This window comes from Colletotrichum godetiae (assembly GCF_030913485.1).
Source record: "Colletotrichum godetiae strain CBS 193.32 chromosome Unknown BDP55scaffold_1, whole genome shotgun sequence".
Taxonomy (NCBI): Eukaryota; Fungi; Ascomycota; class Sordariomycetes; order Glomerellales; family Glomerellaceae; genus Colletotrichum; species Colletotrichum godetiae.
The window spans coordinates 1,501,795-1,519,401 of NW_026851249.1; the positions used below are offsets into that span (position 1 = coordinate 1,501,795).

General features: G+C 52.2%; 4 protein-coding genes across 4 annotated transcripts; 3 read left to right on the forward strand and 1 right to left on the reverse strand.

Annotated features, from left to right (window-relative positions):
* The first annotated feature begins 4,655 nt into the window (after positions 1 to 4,655).
* BDP55DRAFT_15851 (uncharacterized protein) lies at positions 4,656 to 5,502 on the forward strand. The gene has a single exon (XM_060565655.1). The coding sequence runs from the start codon at positions 4,857 to 4,859 to the stop codon at positions 5,463 to 5,465; it is 609 nt and encodes a 202-aa protein (XP_060437039.1). The 5' UTR covers positions 4,656 to 4,856; the 3' UTR covers positions 5,466 to 5,502.
* A 4,810-nt stretch (positions 5,503 to 10,312) lies between these two features.
* On the forward strand, positions 10,313 to 11,253 carry BDP55DRAFT_15908 (uncharacterized protein). Its single transcript, XM_060565662.1, has one exon. The coding sequence runs from the start codon at positions 10,437 to 10,439 to the stop codon at positions 11,112 to 11,114; it is 678 nt and encodes a 225-aa protein (XP_060437040.1). The 5' UTR covers positions 10,313 to 10,436; the 3' UTR covers positions 11,115 to 11,253.
* A 445-nt stretch (positions 11,254 to 11,698) lies between these two features.
* Positions 11,699 to 12,527, forward strand: BDP55DRAFT_15906 (uncharacterized protein). The gene has a single exon (XM_060565660.1). The coding sequence runs from the start codon at positions 11,792 to 11,794 to the stop codon at positions 12,347 to 12,349; it is 558 nt and encodes a 185-aa protein (XP_060437041.1). The 5' UTR covers positions 11,699 to 11,791; the 3' UTR covers positions 12,350 to 12,527.
* A 1,730-nt stretch (positions 12,528 to 14,257) lies between these two features.
* BDP55DRAFT_538000 (uncharacterized protein) lies at positions 14,258 to 15,405 on the reverse strand (the record flags this gene model as incomplete). Its single annotated transcript, XM_060567896.1, has 2 exons — positions 14,258 to 15,124; positions 15,187 to 15,405. The coding sequence occupies 2 exons, from the start codon at positions 15,403 to 15,405 to the stop codon at positions 14,258 to 14,260; spliced, it is 1,086 nt and encodes a 361-aa protein (XP_060437042.1).
* Positions 15,406 to 17,607: the final 2,202 nt, after the last annotated feature.

The window sequence follows — 17,607 nt, forward strand, 5'->3', positions numbered from 1 at the left end:
ATGACTGGGACAACGTCGCAAGAGAAACGAAGCGGAGGAGGGGCAGTGATAGTGGGCGCTTATTCAGGCCAGGCAGCGAAAAGTCTCTCCCTAAGCCTCAAAATTTCTTAGTTAAGTAGGTCCTCGCAGCAAGAGCGATGTAAGGTAGTGGCCGCCAAATGTCGTTGCCGGGGAGATGGCCATCAACAATCACCAACTGAGGCTGGCGCAGCCACACACACGACTGCGCACCTTCCGCCCTCACCTTCCCATCCCATGAATCACAACAACCCGGGCGTCCTCTCCATGTAAGCCACCGTGAGCCACAATGAGACGGGACACCCGATATCCTACTTGGGGAACAATTTTGTTCATACCGTCACCAGCAGACAGAAGGCGTCCCATCCGGCGCGATGTGGTCAGGACAAACTGTGTCTGGGGTCGCCATGGTCGCAAACGATGAACCACCGGGGTTCGAATCCCGCAAGCACATACGTATACGTACACGAATCGACGACAACCTACCTCACCTGGACCCCCTATTGGATTACGGCAGATTTTCCCGGCATGTGCACCAAGAGATGTAGCCCCCGTTCGACACCGGGGGGGTGAACTCTTTTGTCATTTGGGTTGAAGTTTCATTTTTGTATTCTTTTGCCTTTTTGGGTATAGATGAGTTCAGTTTGCGTGTTGGAAGGAGACTGAACTCCCCTTCCACTATGTTCTCCTCTTGATGTGCCTTCATGTCCACTACCCAAGTACATTCGCATGGTTTTGACAGCAAGCGTACTCTTTGGAGATGTCTAGCTATTCTCGTAGGTGCTTTTTTTAACCTCTATCGAAATGGAAATTCTTCTCGATGTCGTGGATGATCACTTCATCGTGAACAAGGCTACTTTCGCGCCCGCCCAATTGCGATCGACCGCCTTAATAACAACAAGACCGGCGAGGGATTATGTTGCGCAGCTTCCGTCACGCCGAAAAAGAGGTAGTCGATGCTTCTACTTTCATCAAAATAGCACATTTTTGGAAAGCTAGTTGCCCTCATCCCCCCTTACCTACCACATACATCCATGGGTACGGTTTCGCTGAATATGAGAGCTGAGATCCTCTGCTTGAGGTACTCACGCGGCCGACTCGAGAAGAAGGAGGTGTCAACTTTATATAACCCATGCTTCCTCAGTCTCCCTACACCCAAACGTTGTGTGTAGAGAGAGCATGATTCGTGACATTGACGGTCGTCCACATCGAGCGGACGTCATCGTGACGGGAACTTTCACCTCACTTGTTAAGGATTTCCTAGGGGCTTGACCTAGTAAGGACGAAGCCTGTGAGTAGATACAAAGAACATACATACTTATCAACAATAAGGTCGACTGAAGACCTTAGATATAATAGGCCTTGCCACACAGCTGAAAAGGGATTAGGGAGGAGGAGCGGCGGTCCTTGGCATCAGGAGAGGAGTGGTAAACTATTAAGAAGATTGATTGAAAGCCCTATATTCATAGAGTCTCACCAATTGCTACGAACAATTCTGATCCAGCTAGAGACCTCTCGGATCGTCACTAGCTGAGTCTTTCCAATGTCCTGGCATCAGTCGACGCCTATAACGCTGAATGATATTGTAAGATTATTGGCCGTGTCGTGTTAAGAACAGTCGGTATGGGTCTGAATCCTAGACTTATATCCGGGTTAAACATCATAGGGAAAAACACAGTTGCTCACGCGGGGGACGAGACCAAGCCATCCAGAGTATATCACAGCAGAAATCTGCAAGGTCTTTGGAGTGGAAGAGGGTATCCTCCAAGTGTTGAAGGTTTTTAAAAAGTTAGTATGCATGGTAGTGACTTTGCGGCAAGAACTGAGTAAGGCGAAAGCATCTCGTCTCAAGCGGGGTCTGCAGTCGCTGAACGTGGATGTGGTCCCAGGAGGGATAACCTTCAAACTAAGTCGTAGGCCCCATTCGCTCTTCCAAGACCTGAAGCAGTAGACAGCTTTGGACAAGTTCCATCGCCTGGGCCCACTGTGATATCGAGGGATTGAACTATTGGGCTCGTTGAGGCTCTTGACCAGTGGATTCTAGGCGTCAACCCAGGGTGGGTAGCGCCAAGATTGATGAATCGTTTTTTGCACGTTGTGATACATGATGATCATACGAGGAGGAGATGGTATTCTAAATGAGAGCTACATAGTCGCCAGCAGATCAAAAGTAAAGACTCGAGATCATGCCGTGCCCTCATTTTTCGGGGCCCAGCTACGCTACCCAGGTTGCAGGTCCTTCAGTGACCTTTTGTGAGTACCACAGCGGTGATACTCCTCTTCACACATGGACGCACATGCATAGCTTTCAGAGTATGATGGGTACTCGTAAGCGTGTGGTTCTTTGGCTATGGGCGCGTTTCGAGTGTAAATCGTGATAAGAAGCATGGCTCTTCGGTGGTTAGAAGTCCACTTGGTGCAAGGAACATCCAGCAGAAAGGGCTCTTGCTCTCTTGATGCGAGGCTCACTAGAGCCTCAAGGGGTTCTTCTAATTTACCTGGTACCGAAGAATAAGTATTCTATTTCAGAACGTCTCTTTCTGAGAATGAGGTGTGTGAATGCGCCGGGCCTATAGTGCTTCGAGAGAGGATACTTTAGTTCGGAAGCTCTCGGGAACAGTCTAATCACTGTCTACTACAATTCAGGGCATCCTTTAAATCAAGCAAGACAGCTTCAATTCCCTGAACGTTTCAAGATCACGAAGAGATAGTTGAAAGGAGTCAGATTTCTGAGCCCCATTACATTATTATCGTAGCAGAACTCAGCTCAAGTCCATGCGTGAATGGCGTACACCTACCGCGATACTAGCTCAGCCTGACCTATAGAATTGGCACTTAAAATGATGAAACGGCGCGTATAGGCTAATTTAGTGTATTTTGTTCCTATTCAAGCCTTTTAACCCCTCGGAAAAGGCGTTCTACTTCATGTCGACGACAGAAAGGCCCTTTGGATCATACGTGGCAAGATTCTGGGCCCAGGGCAGCATAAAATGCTATAGTTCTCAATAGGGAGGAATGCAGAGTGAGCCAAAGTATCACAAGACCTCAGAAAAGCAACTACAGTACCTAAGGTCACAGGACTGGTTGTCTTAAGACAATATGCTGCTGTTTTGGGAGTCAACGTCGATGACACGTCAGATGCCCTGTATCAGAGTTTGTACACGTCCGAGTCTGGATGCCACTTGTTGACAACCCCAAGTGTAACTGTCATACTTTCTTGTCAACACGTAGTTTCTTTTCATATAAACACTGTAGGAAGTCATTAAATGGATCCTAGTCTTTGACGCGGCAGCGCAGCTTCATAGCAAGTACATAATTTTACTGCAAGTGCAAGGTGAAGTGAATCAGACACAAGTTTTCAAACAGACCGAAGTGGACAATCTATTTGCTCAACAAGAACTCAATTGTGATTTTGAACAAAGCCACAATCATGATATATGAGAAGCGGTTATCTGTCTGAGTGTCAGAGGGAGCGAGGTCACAAGTATCTAACACGATATCGTCAGCAAGAACATCCGAAAGTGGAAGGATGGAACGTGTATAATACGCCATGGCAGTAACCCGTGCAGCGAAGTAGGAAGTCCGGGCACCGTCTTTGAGTTCTTACTATATCATTGCAAGAAGCCGAAGGTCCGTAGGGAACGTACAAACGTGCTTGAGCGTGTAAGTCTATCGATCAGCACGACGATGACTAGGAGCTGTGGTCAAAGCTATCTGTTGATGTCTAACAAGCCAATATGGCCAATGGAGACGACCCGGAATTTTTCTATTTTGTTAGACCTCTCTACCCAAGTTATTCCCATTCATAGTCTATTTCCACAAAAGGGTACCTCCTCACCCTCCCCGTCGTCTTCCACACATCACCACCAAAAACCAATTCAAGCCAGCGGGCTCCGTAAACTCTCAATTTCCGTTACCGTTACCATCACCGTTTTTCCATGGAGTCAAGTACGAAGTCGAAGCCCGGTCCAGACCAGTCCTATACCCGCCATACCCGCCCGGCCCGTCTAGCCTAAGCGTAGATGTCTAGCAGAAGACAGCAGAGAGTCAAAGAAGAGGATCCCTTCTTACCCCGCCTGACAAGAGTGACAGTCAGACAGTGACAGTGTGACACAGCCCCGAGCAACGAGAAAGAGAAAAACCTAATCCCAACCACCCGATGAACCGGTGAGGGACTATAGGGCCGCAGCAAACCCCCAAAAACAAGCTCAAAGAACCCCATAAGAAAGACCACCCTGCCATTGAAGGGCAAAAACGAGGGGGAAGGGGGCGGGGGGGGGCAAGAGGTAAGGCAGATCGTCCTGGCGCCTCTGGAAGTCCCGAAGGAGGGGCTCCCTTCCCTCCATCATCGTCCTCGTAGGGCCCTTGGAGGGGTGTATGCCACTGTCACTGTCACTTCGCTCACCGCTGTCGCGGGAGCAACTACACCATAGCATCAGATCATCAAATCATCAGGAATGGCGAGGATGTAGATCCCAAGTACAGTGACAAGAGATTCTCCAAGATGCGGATATGGAGAAGGGGGAAAAGGGGGCAGAACGTTGAGCACACGATTGTGGTTGGCACTTACCGAAACCGAGAACGGGCACGGCCGCCGCAGTCGTTGTTCCAGTCAGCCATCTGGTATCATACCACCGCACTTCGGTCAGACAGAAAAGCCTGTTCAGCTCAAGACACGCTAGAACTCACCCAAAGAGCTGGTTGAAGCCTCGCAACAGCATCCAGCCTAATCCTCAAAAGGGGTTCAAAGCCGTGAGACCAAGAAAGTGAGCGATAAAGCGCCTACCCTAACCCCCCCAGTCTCACCCAAAAAACTCAGGGTCTCTCTCTCCGGTGTGATGGGGGTAGTGGTGTGTGAGGAAACACACAAGATGGTCCCCGTAAGGGTGTGTGGGGGAACGAGTGGGCGGTGTAATCCAACACACACTCACCTTGCCCATCACCGAAAAAGAAAGCTCACCACCATGCAAAGAAGTCGCCATCCCGCGCCCCTGGCCCAGGAGACTGGTTCCATACCCTCGGTTTCCCTCTGGCGATTTCCAGACCCAAAAGAGGTAATGACTCGGCATAACGGCATCTATTACGCAGGCGACGGGAAGAGGGAGGGGGATACCCAAGAATTGCCCCGTGCTTTGTGGGTTCTTGACTTCACGTCCTCCGAGAAGGGGAGCCCGTTGATCAACGGGCGTAGCCGCCGGAGCGGGATTCCAAAGGGGGGAAGAGGAAGAGAGAGGAACCCGTCAATCATCCCAACTTTTTCTCCCCCTTCGTTATCAAGCTTTCCGTTCGTTCCCAGACCCCGAAGTGCCAAGGTAGACAAAGACCGTAAGGTACGACGAACTCGATCACATCAGAAGACTGTAGCCCTTACGGGCTTTGCAGGGAGCCCCGTGAGTGACTATTGGGGTGGGAAAGTCCGTAACAGTCATCCACATCGGCGACGGTGAGATGACAAATCCGCGTTTTCGCCGGATTGCACCGGCGCCGATTAGTCGTCCATCGCTCGGACGAATGTTGTAGTTCACGTTGTGCTTACCATGCAAGAATGAACCACCACTCGGCGGCTTTTCCATGAGGTTCGGAATAACTTCACAGGCTCCACGCCGCGCGAGACGCCCGCCAAACTTCCGCCCAGCGCCAATGTAGTCGAAGCAAAAATCTCTACGCCTTGGACCTTCCCGCGCGCCCCCTCTACCCTCTTTGCCTTGTTACCTTGATGAATTGAATGCTTTTTTGGCTTCGGATACACGCCCGAAACCGAAGCTCCGCGCCCATCGCGGATGGGAAAAGCGGAGTAAAAGCCAAACCCTACTGTCCGGACCCCGGACCCCGGCCAAGCCCGCGGGCCGGGGATAGGACAAGATGAAGGCCGTGAAACCATGTAAGCGGCGAAGAACCCCTCCCTACCGTGGTCCATGTAAATAAACCACATCCAAACCCAAACGAACGCTTGTCAAACAGCCTCGCGCTTGGTGCCAGCATCTATCCCTGTGGACGACGTCGCATCCCCAATCGCTGCCGCTTAACCTTATTTCTTCCACCCCATCACCCCTTTTTGACGCGTCCCGTACCATGGAGACGGCGGTGCGCCGGCCATTTCGTTGTGACCGGGGTGGCCAATCTTTCGCACTTCTGTTTTGCCGTGCCAAGAAAGGATGAACCGCGACTCGCGCGCGCCCAATCCCAAACATCGTGAATAGACTTTTTTTTTCAAAGCCTACTGGACTCCTTTTTGAGTCCCAGTCACCGCTTTCGCCCACTTTCCTTCACGGAAGCAGGTCCGGTCTTCGATCTTCGATGTCAGATAGGCGGGCTGTATCCGTAGCCCCCAACTTCGTCTGAAATTTGACTTTCCTCTCTCTGCAAGGGTGAGATTATCGACAGATTAAAAGGCCTATATGCGAGTCAATAAGCTTTCTCAGAGGTTGGCATAGGGTTAGACCAATAATTAGCCCACATCTTCTCCAGATCAAACGACATTCCCCGTTGGTAGAGGAGCATACTTGCCTCCAAAACATCGTGGCTAGGCCTGGACCTCCCCACTGTGATCAATCTCCAACCTGCTGACACGCACGACAAGAAGCGGGCGTTGGTGAGCGGTGTCGTTTGTGCAGCCTAGGGATGCCAAATAGCCTATGAGTCTGTGGTTGAAGGAACGATGCCGCCATCAAGCTGATGCTCTTATCAAACTCGTGGTCCTATGTTCAGGGGGCTTCTCTGCTGCTGACGTGGGATTGAGCGAGCCCCAATCTCTGTTTGGTTCACTCCTATGGTCAAGATGGAGAGTTTTATCACCGGTGACTGGACGACAGTACAGACACCATAGGTTGAGTAATCGCGTAATCCGTCCGGCGGGTAATCTCTGTACAGCTGTCAGTGAGACTTGGGCAGACGATCTGCATTAGCCTCATTTCACTGCTTGCTGCTGGTAAGCTGACAGGCTTCGCGATGCAAAGGTCGCACACACTCTCTGTCTATCAACAGCGAACGTTATTTTTGGGCAAATTGCAACTGTAGAATGATGATTAAGGTGCTGATGGCGAATGGTAATTGTGGCTTAGCGTGACCCAAACGACTGGCATTGAGTTTGCCAACACGACGTCGGGTCTTTTGGAGTGTCCCTTGCAAAGTGTACGGATACCAAACCTATGTCTATCAGCACGCCCCGGTTCTGTCAATGGCCGAGAGAAGCGGCACATCGCGATGCCGATCTTCCAGCGTTCAGCGTAAGATTGTTCGATGCTAATCCCGGACTAGGCAATTGCAAGTGTTCAACTCTTCAATTCGACAGATTGTCGTTTCTTGTGAGATGACGACTAGGCAGAATTTTGTGCCCTACGCCACCTGACTCAATTCTCATGTGAGAAGGCAGACATACTCGTCTGTCAGACTGACAGTGGCGCGTCGGGTCTGGCTACATCAGGTAATATTTGGAATGAAAATTCCGATTTGCGAACGCCGTGTGGCCAAAGCTGTAATTGATACAGAGTAGTCCGCGGCATCTGCCTGGTTAGAAGCCCCTGTCATAATGTTAATTATTAGATTATTACTCCGTAACGGCGGCGTGATTATTGAGACTGGGGTCAACTCTCATTGGGATGTATTCGTCGAGGTACAGCGCCTAGCGTGTATAGGCCGCCTGGAGCCCAATATTGCGATGATCGCAAAGCCCGCGTTAAGGTTTCTGGAGGTTTCTGGTATGAAGACGGTAGGGCAGCAGAGTTTCCCATGTTCCAGGGCAGTGCGCGATACTTTTGGTGGCCGTCATCTGATAGTCGGGTGAAGAAGAATACTGAGCTGAGGCTGATTGGTGGTCCACTGAGGATGGCACCTTTCAGATGTCGGTTTATCGACATCAAGTTCCGCTACCGTCCTTGGCGGTGGTGACACTGTCAAACGGAGCCCATCGCGCTAAGCCTTGGGGAGATCCACGATGGGGGTTTATTCGGTTGCAGAGAGGTGCCATACATGGGAGTAACATGAAGAGACTTGAGAGAACTTGGGTAAAGTCACTCGAAGTCGACTCAGGTATCATCATTCCTTGGTCAACCCAGATGCTGCGCCAACGGCATTGGCATGAGCCTAGACCAACCCAAGACCGCAAGAGAGGTGCAATTTCCCAGACCCCCTCCAGTTACAAGGCTTAGGGCGGGGTTTAGAGGTTGGCATGACAGGGTGGCCGTGGTGTGGTTTGACAGCAAAAAGCATAACGATGTCTGCTCTCAGTGCTCTGGTGAATGACGAGATGCCAATACGGCGTGTGCAGGGCGCCAAGAGAGACACGGCCACCCGATTCGGGGCAGATGGGAGGCCAAGACGTTGAAATGGAGTCGGCGAGGGGCATTTCATTCGACAATATCTAATCAAGGTTAAAACATGCTCGCCCAGCTAGTAGGTATTGCTTGGGGCTGGTTTTCTGGGGTGCCAACCTGAGTAGGGCCACAATGAGATAGTCTTCACTCTGCAAGCAGCTAATCCGTGCCTTGGCTGGGCAAAGGACCCCTCGACAAGTTTCGTAAACTTCGCATCGTGCAATGGTTGGTGAGAACGGCTGCTCGGCATGGCTTTGCTGATAGCCTAACACTGCCAGCGATGGCATCGGTCGCAGCTTTGCAGAGAAACCACGGTCAGTCGCACCACGAGAGCGAAAACGAGGGCGGGCGAGGTCTATGCGAGAAATGCGAGATAGGTGAGGCGTTCCCAAGTTTCTAGGGCAGAACAGGCATGGGCAGATACGCCAATACGCGTGTTGAGTTGCGGGGAAGCGGATAGGGCCACAGCTCAGCCACTTTTCACCGAACTGAACCTATTTGCCAGTTGGAGACGACGTTTTGGTAGAGTGTGGGCCGTGGCGCCTCAGAGAGCGAAGTTACGAAGTACGAGTCGAAGAAGCCATGGGGAATGAGCTGTGAACGACGAGGTTGCCAGGACAGTCCTTGGTCGTTGATTGAGGTGAATGTACCCAGGTAGCACAGCACAGCAACTGGCACGAAGCAAGTACGTACCTGTGGTGTTGCTATGAATTGGACCTTCCCGGGCCAATCGTGGAGCTTTACTGCATCCTGCGTATTCCCATAGTCCAAACCTCGTCTCTTTAGATGCAACTCCAAAGTTCCCATGCCTCGACACCACCTACGGTCTACCTACCAACATGAGGTATTTACGCTGGACGGTTTCGGAAAGTACGAGAAGTGCAGGATGGTCCTCTGCTCCTCCAACCTACGGCTACTAATGCGGGAATACGCGCACAATCACCTCCTCACCTAACCACCATGGGTCAAGAGCGAGCCAGCTGTTCCAGGGTCCAGTGTCCCTTTGCGGGCGAAACCAGCAGCTGAATCCCGGGCGGATCGACGGAGGAATATGAGCTTACGACGAGGAGCAGGACTAGGGATAGGAATAGGAACAGGAGCAACTTCCCTCCACCTCCAGAGCAACCAAAGCACCTCCTCCATGATCCCACCTGCAGTATGCAGTGTACGTACGAACTACGAAGTACAGACTGCACGCAGCGCAACCTACCGCCGCCCCTTCCTTCCCTAATTCCTCGGACCCGAGGAACATCCGTCCCTGCGAAGTCAACCTGCCATTAACCCTCCATCACAACTTCAGAACTTCATCAGCCCATCGGATCGTCTACCTATCAACATCAACAAACGAGACCCCGCCAGGCAGCGACTATCCGTTTGGCAAAGCATGCAGACGACACCGGAGTTGACGTGGAGACGACATGCGAAATGCGGCCCTGACAGATCCTTGATTCCTTGGTCAATGTACTCCGTACGCGTGAAGAAAAACCCCCGGGAAAACGCAGTCCACGTGCACTCCCGCAACCACCCGCCACAGCCCCTTTACTATTGGGACCTTACGAGTTATGTTCGTACGGTACTCCGGATACCTTACGGATACTCCACCGTCGTCAATGGCTGCTGTTGAGTCTTGACCGATTGGCGGTTGACACTTGGGGATTAGTGGGCGATCGCAGATGCCATTTCAAAGATGTGTCCTCGACGGACGGAATTTGATGCCAAGCCGCTGGCACAAAGGACCCCAGAGGACACCGACTCTCTGGCACTCGGTCGTCCTCACGCACCGGCGCCCCGAGGCCGCGGACTGCGATTCCAAGAATACCAAGCAAGCCAAGACAAGCGCCAATCAAACGCATATCCATTCTACATTCTGCAAACAAGCGCGCCTTATTTCAAAATACCAATCCACTGGGCGCAGAAGCCTTCACCTTGTTTCTGCCCCCAAATCTGCCCAACATCATGTCGTTTACCTCGAACCCTAATAGCCCCCCAACTGATGGGTCCAAGATGATGGGTTCATGCGCAAATTCAAAGTCCTTGCCGGCCCTCCACACCCCGGCCGCTCCACGGCGGCGATGGCGATACGGCGTATACTTGCACTAGGGGCCGATGGACCCCCAGCTCGGCACCGTGAGCTGCCGAGGCTTGCACAAAAGCCGCGTTCATTTCATAATTTCAACTACAAGCGGCCGATCCTTTACGATCACCTGCCTAAAATACGGGACCCTTTGTCAGGGGACCACCAACCACGTTGGCGGTTGGTCATCAATAGCCCGTACGAAGTACCCATTTCTCTCCGATCCCGACGATGTGGACAGAGTGGGACGGGGCGAGACAGTGTTGCAGTCCGACTGGCTGCTTGCGTATGGAGTAAAGAGAAGAACAAATCGAGAAGGACAGAAAAGGAGGGAACAATATCACTGGAACAGCCAACATCCCGCACCACTGCGTTTCGGCCTTCTACTGACAGCGGAGCTAACCCACCGCCTGGACACTGCTAGGCAATGCATGCCCCCGTCCCATATGGACACAATATTCTGCACGTCGATAGAATCATCAGAGACTGAGGGGAGAAAAGTCTGGAGGAGGAAACCCGAATGCGAGAAACCCGAAATCTGCGGCCGAGAGGTTTCTCATCCTCGCTTTAATCCGACCCGTACGGAAACACATACTGCTTTCTGCTTTCCTCACACAGATGAGAGAAGCATTTACGACGTGTCCCACCCAAGGCCTGGCCCTGGGTCTCGACCATTGTATAAGCTTCCCATGTTGGGCAGTCTACTTTGATGGCAGTCGATCATGTCCACCACTGAAAGTCAACGAAAACTTTCGTCCAGGCTTATTTCCTGTCGGCCTGAAGAGAAGGAGCTTTGGTCCATTCAAAAGCAAAAGGCCCGCTGACAAAGCGCCTTGAACCCCAAAGCAACGCCCAAACCAGCAACCAAGGTTTTCCCAGCATCGTCAACCCAACTTAGACTATCCGCCCAGCCCAACACGTGAACTCACAAGGTGTCATTGCCAACACCTGCCCGAGCCCCTTCAGACATTGTCATCGGCCGTGTTTGATGTCCGTGAACAGCAAAATGCCCCCCGGGCTTACCTGGAGCAGAAATGGAAAACCAAAGCAAAAGTCCACCTTACTCAATCTTCGGACCCGAACAAAGACGATGGAACTAGTTTTTCACAAAAAAAATCGACTCATCATGGGTCATCCACTATCGGACCGCGGGGTTTACAACTTCCCGTCCCGCCCTCCGTCACAAACGCCGAGATCATAATTCGATTTCCAACCACTTAGCGGCCCCCCTTCTAACGCGCAAAGTGCTATACTCCGTAATCACCATGTACACCACGGAGTAATGTGATGCACAATTAACAGCAACGCCGTTTAACGGTCAACCTAAACCACCACCCCTCGACCCGCGCCACAACCCGCCTGGCATGCCCAAACGCAGCATCATCGCATGAACAGCGCCCTGAGCTTCCCGCGTTTAGTGGAACAAGCACTGTGGGTCGCCGCGGCGTGGGCTCTTGGGATCGAAGGAGATCGTAGGGCGGACGCATTCAGATGGTTTTCCGTCGTGTGTTTTGGAAAGTTTTTCTTTCTCTTGTCTCTGCTTGTTTGTCGCGAGACCAACCCTGCTTCATCCTGCACCTGTAAGCCTTTACCCGCCAGAATTGGATCCGCGTCTACAAATCTGGGTGTGTGTGCGGTATATGCGTTGTGTGCGTCTTTGCGCAGACCGTTGGCTTTTGCGCCCTGCCACTTACCAGCCCGCCGCCGCAGATGCAGAACCATCGACAACTGCTGGCGCAACCACACACCCTCCCCCTGTCACCCCTTGATCGACCAACAAGGATCACGGATGCTCCAGGGGGACCTTTGTCCAGAACTAGAATTGACCAAGACTCTACCAAGTGGCTTAGAGATGAGGGGCGTGACGACGCCTGACCGACTGCTCGCCCGCCTTCTCGGCGGACTTGGAAGATACATTTGGTCCGCGCCAACTCGAACCTGTTGATCGTTGCGTGTGGTGGTGCGATATACGACCAGAAAGCGGCTCATCTCACATGGCAGGAAACCAAGGCGAGGTCGGCAGTCTACGTTTGGCAGCATGGGAGCTTTGTCTAGTCATGCCATGTTGCACCATCGCTGTCATTTCGGCCCCCAAATCTCATGAGAGATGCTGGCACGGCTGCTGAGCTGTACGGTCGATCAAATCACCAAGTGGGGGGCCACCAGAAGCTTGAAGAAAGTATCACGTCGCGGTGGGAATTTCGCGGTCCGCAATCGTGTTAGGAGCTCGCTGGGAGGTCGCCGATGGGTACGGTGAGGCCATCTTCATCTCTCAATGAATGCTACCTTGCGTGACACTGACTAAAACAGCGCGACAGGCTTCTGACAGTTGTCTCCCTGCGGAATCTTAGGCCCTGCAACTGTCTTATTGTTGCTCGTCCGTCCCCTTCGGCGACGGCGAGAAACGATCTTTTTACATTCCTCCGCCGCCGACCTTCCCCCCCTGGTGAGAGTTATAAGTCGTGACGTGGAGACCCCGTGGCTCATCCCCTTGGCAACTCTGAGCGTCGCATTCGCTCCAAACCCTCCGGGGCGTCGGTCGCAGCGTTGGTAACCCTGAGAGCAACAAATTGGCATGCTGCCATGCTCGCAGGGCAATTTTGGGAGGGGGCCGACTTTGACTGACGGAGCTGGCTCCTGGTAAGGAAAAAAAGAACCCAAGTTCCTCTTTTAAGATTTTCCTCTGGGCTGCGGGCCTAGTGAAGAGAGGGTAAGCCGGGCGTGGTGGCACAGGGCAGGGCAGGTAGGGTGCCCGCTGATACGGTAGCGTAGTATGCCGTCGCCGATTCCATCCTTCTCTTTTGGGTTTTAGGAGAGAGGAATTGTATAGCAGTTCGTTCCATTTCCGGGGAACAGGTAGGTAGGTCGCCAGACAGAGTGTGAGACACACAAATAAGTAGACTTTTTTGTTTCGAGTCTTGTCACCGTCTTTTTTGTAGCGTCATGCCCTCTCCCATTACCAGAGTACGCTTCAGGTCAAACCTGGGAGGTTACAGCAGGGGGAGCAGTCGGCTAAAGTCAATAGAGCTTGCCTCTCTCGCTGCACACTACAACGACAGGCAGGAGAGCCTAAAAAAAATAAAAAAATAAAATGATTCGCCGACCTGGGGCTGCTGGGTTTGAAAAGCTCACGGACTATGTGTCTTACAATCCAAATTAGGTAGAAATTGCACGCCATTGAAAACGAGCCAGACATTGGCTGGAGAAACTCTTGGTACAGAGTATGCTTCGAAGAGTGGTGGTTTTGTTTTGTATGTATCCTGGTACTTTGACCTCTCCCAAACTCCCTCCCCCCAGTACAGCTTTATGCAAGCTTGTCCTTCCGTCCCAACTCTTGTGAAGGAGGGGTGGGCGGTAAGATAAACCTTTTTCTCTCTAAAAATTGTAGGAAAAGCTGCTGGACTCAGCGTCATCGGCCGTTACACACGAATAGGAAATAATAGACACGGTCAAGAAAAATTTGATACAATGGTTTCGATTTTTGTGTCGTCGTAACATGAAAATCGTCGCCTCAATGCTAATAATCTCCTTCTTCTCCCAAAGGCCGTTACCCGCCCACTATCTCCATCACTTTGAACGGTGGCGATTAACCTCATCCGAGTTGACCAAAATGAAGAACAAATAAACCACCCCCCCCCCAAAAAAAACAGTCATACGCCTTTTCTCTCTCTCGCGAGATGGGGGTCCCTTTCCTAGAAAAAGCAACGCCTTCGCGGTGTATCATCGAAACCCAGAATTCGCAAAACCCTTGACCCCATGTCTTCTGTGCGCCTAATGATCGAAGCCCGACCGAAGCCCAATTCTATAACTCGTAATCCGTACTCGAAATGCTCAGTGGCTTTTAATGATTGGGTTACAGTCGCATTGGCTCGCCGTCGTAGCCTCCGTAGATCATCGGGTCGCCCATTCCCATCATGACTTCCGGATTCGGACAGTTGAGGACGTGGGGCTTAATAGTTCCGAATTCTGACTCGATCAGGCCTTGGTTGAGCATATCCATGTTGGTGAGGGCGCCGGGATGTTGGAAGAATTGCTGAGCGAGGTCCATTGAAGAGGGTGCTGATTGCCTGGGCATATTCCATTGTTGGTAGGCGTTCATGGGCGGGGACTGGTTTTGTTGGAACATGGCGGCGGTCGGATCGATGGGTGAGGCGACTGAGTCGACATCGAACTCAGTGTACCCTGTAGAGAAGCTTTGTGGAGACATGGTCATCGGGTTGTTGTGGCTGCCAAAGACGGCTTTGCGGTAGTCGGCCTCGAATTCGGAGTGATCGATGTCGGAAGAGCTTGCGCGGTCTGAACGCTCGCAACTTGAGTTAGAATCGACCTCAACCTTCATGGCCTTTTCGACGTCGCGTTCCTTCTGCTGTTCCTCCAATTGGCGTGCCAGCTCGGCCAAGCCTGCCTCGTCCTCAGGGAATACTGAGTGAACTGGCAAGTCGATGTCGCTGTTGGGGCGGATACATCCAAGCTTCTGGGCAATGTTGTGGATGACGGGTTGTCCTCTGTCGTTGAGCTCGGGCTCACCAAGGTCCCATTGTTGTTGGTTCCTAACCATGGAGTACAACTTGTGGACGGTGGCAATAAGGGCGAATTGTGTGTGCTCGAGAACCTCAGCGTACCCTCTGGGCAGCTGCTTGTACTCGGTCTTCTTGCGAACGCCGGCGGTGCAGACGAGACCGTCGTCCTTACACCTTTTGCAGGGGAATTCTCCGTCGCACTGAGTAAAATTCCGAGTCAGATTGGCGTAACTAGAAGGTTGGGTGTGGTGGTGGTGCTTACCTTGGTCTTCTTCATACGACACCGTTCGCAAGCCTTCCATACTCTCTTGTGACGCCCATCGGCAGACATGGCTTGAGAGTTATGATCGTGATGTTGTGTCGCGTTGTGAGGGCTGGCGCGCTTGCCAGTGTGGCGGTTGGGCTTGATGGACTTGGAGCTGGAAGAGCTCTTTCTGGATTTTTGATCCTCCAAGGGAGGTGTGGGTAGACCGCTTCCCATTGTGATGAATGATTACTAGTTATTGGGGTAGTAGGTAGGTGGCAGTGAGGAAGGATAAGGTGTGGCGATGTGTGGAAGAGGAAGATGTTGTTGATGTAGAGCGAGGGGCAAACTGCGTATAAGTCTGGGTGAAGGGAGGTGAGAGCCGTGTAAGTGAACTATATATGATAGCGAGAACGAAGTCGACCCAGTTAAAGGGAAGAATCAACCAAAAAGGTAAAAGAGTCGGGATGACACAGCCAAGAGTCCGCGGCGCTAGGGTCAAGAGGGCGGGACAGTAAGCACGGCAAGGTACTGGGATGGAGGGCGTAGGCAAATTATTAATGTCGAGCAGCAACGGGGAGACGACGGGGAGTAGACGGGGTGCGTCTAATGTGGGCGCGCGAGATTATGTGATGCGCAGGGAAAAGGCCTCGGAAGCTTTTGGGGGTTGATAGAGTTCGGTCGCTCGCAATGCTAAGGAGGGCAGAGCAAGCAAGCAGTGGACTGTGGAGGTCGAGGAGGAGAGGAGAGGACAGGGCAGCAGGCCGGGGGGGGTGGGTGTGAGGAGTGTGTGTGAGTGTGCGGGCACGAGGAGCGGCGTGCGGCGTGGAGTTGGAGGACGAGGTTGCGGTTGCTGGTGCTGATGCTGGGTTGCTTTGGTGCGGTAAGGTAGGTACCTCTTGGAAACCGTACCTCTTTACGATGCTAGTACGGCGGTACGACGAGTACAGTGGAGGAGGGCAGGGCAGACTAGGTATTCGTAGCCTGTAGGGGATGTCTGGTCTGCTGGAGCTGGAGCGAGTGCGGATGCGGTGCGGATGCGGGTGTTCCAATGTTGTCCAGGTACCTTACGAATAGGTGGTGGTGCAGGGCGTGTGGTGTGGGTTTGCTGGCCTGGTCTTGCTGCGGGTGGCATTAACGGTCGGCGACGTCTTTATGTCCGAGTGCGCGGGCGGGCCCAGTTAGTTTGTGAAAATGAGACGGGCCTCAATAGGGATCCTAGTTCCGTTTTGTGCTCGCTCAATCGAGAATGTGTGCCAGTCACGCCAGTGAGGTAACTGTCGGGTCGTGTATCAAAAGTACGTCGGGTACGTAGCCAAGTTGTGGGATGTAGCTGGTCGTAGCAGCGCGCTAGCAGCCTTTTTTGGTCCCAAAGAGCTAGCCGCGAGAAGGAAAAGTCCGCTGCGGAGTTCAGAGGACGGCGAGGATAGGACTTTGGATAGGGATTGGGATTTGATTTGCAAGCCGGCTGCTGCTTGTGCAAAGTACGGCTTATTTCTTGCTGCTTTCCGTTGTTGATACGGCGGATTGCTGACTGCAGAACCGCGGACGTCTCTCGAGCGGATCTTGTTGCCGAGCCTGCTGTGCTGTTCCAGGGTCTTGGGTCTTTCGTTCTTTCTTGGTCCCCCTTTTCTCTATTCGTCACCAAAGTCCTTGATGAATTGCGGGCGGGTGGATGCGGGACGATGTGTGGTGGATGGCTTGTCTGTTTAGGCTGCTTCTTGGTGTGGCAAGATATGATTCTCTTCAATTTTGGTGTGTAAGATAAGACCTAGGGGCTTTTATTTGTTTCGAAGTAATGTTGTTGCCTTGGAGGTAGGTAGCAGTCTGAATCAATTAAATGTTTCTGGGTCGAGACGGTCTTTTAAAATAAAATAAAAATCCTTTTACATCAGATCACTGAAGCTGAAGGTATCGACGTCAGGTCGGCGGAGTTGGAACTGTGATGGTGATCAAGGTCCCCGATTCGAAACATGAATAGCTTCTGACTCCGTTGTAGGGGGATCCCAATCAGACGGGACAGCCGACCACATCTTATATTCAGGTAGCAGGGTTATCCACAACTCTGCCGGGATCAACAGATGGGATCTTTCCAAGCAATGAGGCTTGGTCATGAACAAAAGATGACATGATGCTGCGAGCATGTTGGCACGGGCCGAGTCTGGACCATTTGTCTCGGGGAACACTCGACAAATCGTGAACGGAACACTACTTGCTAGGAACCAAGCCGAGTATACGCCTCATGAAAGTGGGTTGCACGAGGACAAGGTCCATAATGGTGCTGTCAACTTTCAAGGGGTAGGTAAGGCAGGTTGAGCGGGTCCGCTCCTGTGACTGATCGGTACATGACAATACTTCGGGAGTGGAGGTTGCTAAGTCCCCGACGACCTGAGTAAGCTCTGCATGGGTGATGGGCCCAAAGAATGGAACGAAATACCT

Bases quoted from the DNA above. Each gene is read 5' to 3' on its own strand.
- BDP55DRAFT_15851 (XM_060565655.1), top strand. From the start codon at position 4,857: ATGGGGGTAGTGGTGTGTGAGGAAACACACAAGATGGTCCCCGTAAGG.
- BDP55DRAFT_15908 (XM_060565662.1), top strand. From the start codon at position 10,437: ATGGACCCCCAGCTCGGCACCGTGAGCTGCCGAGGCTTGCACAAAAGC.
- BDP55DRAFT_15906 (XM_060565660.1), top strand. From the start codon at position 11,792: ATGAACAGCGCCCTGAGCTTCCCGCGTTTAGTGGAACAAGCACTGTGG.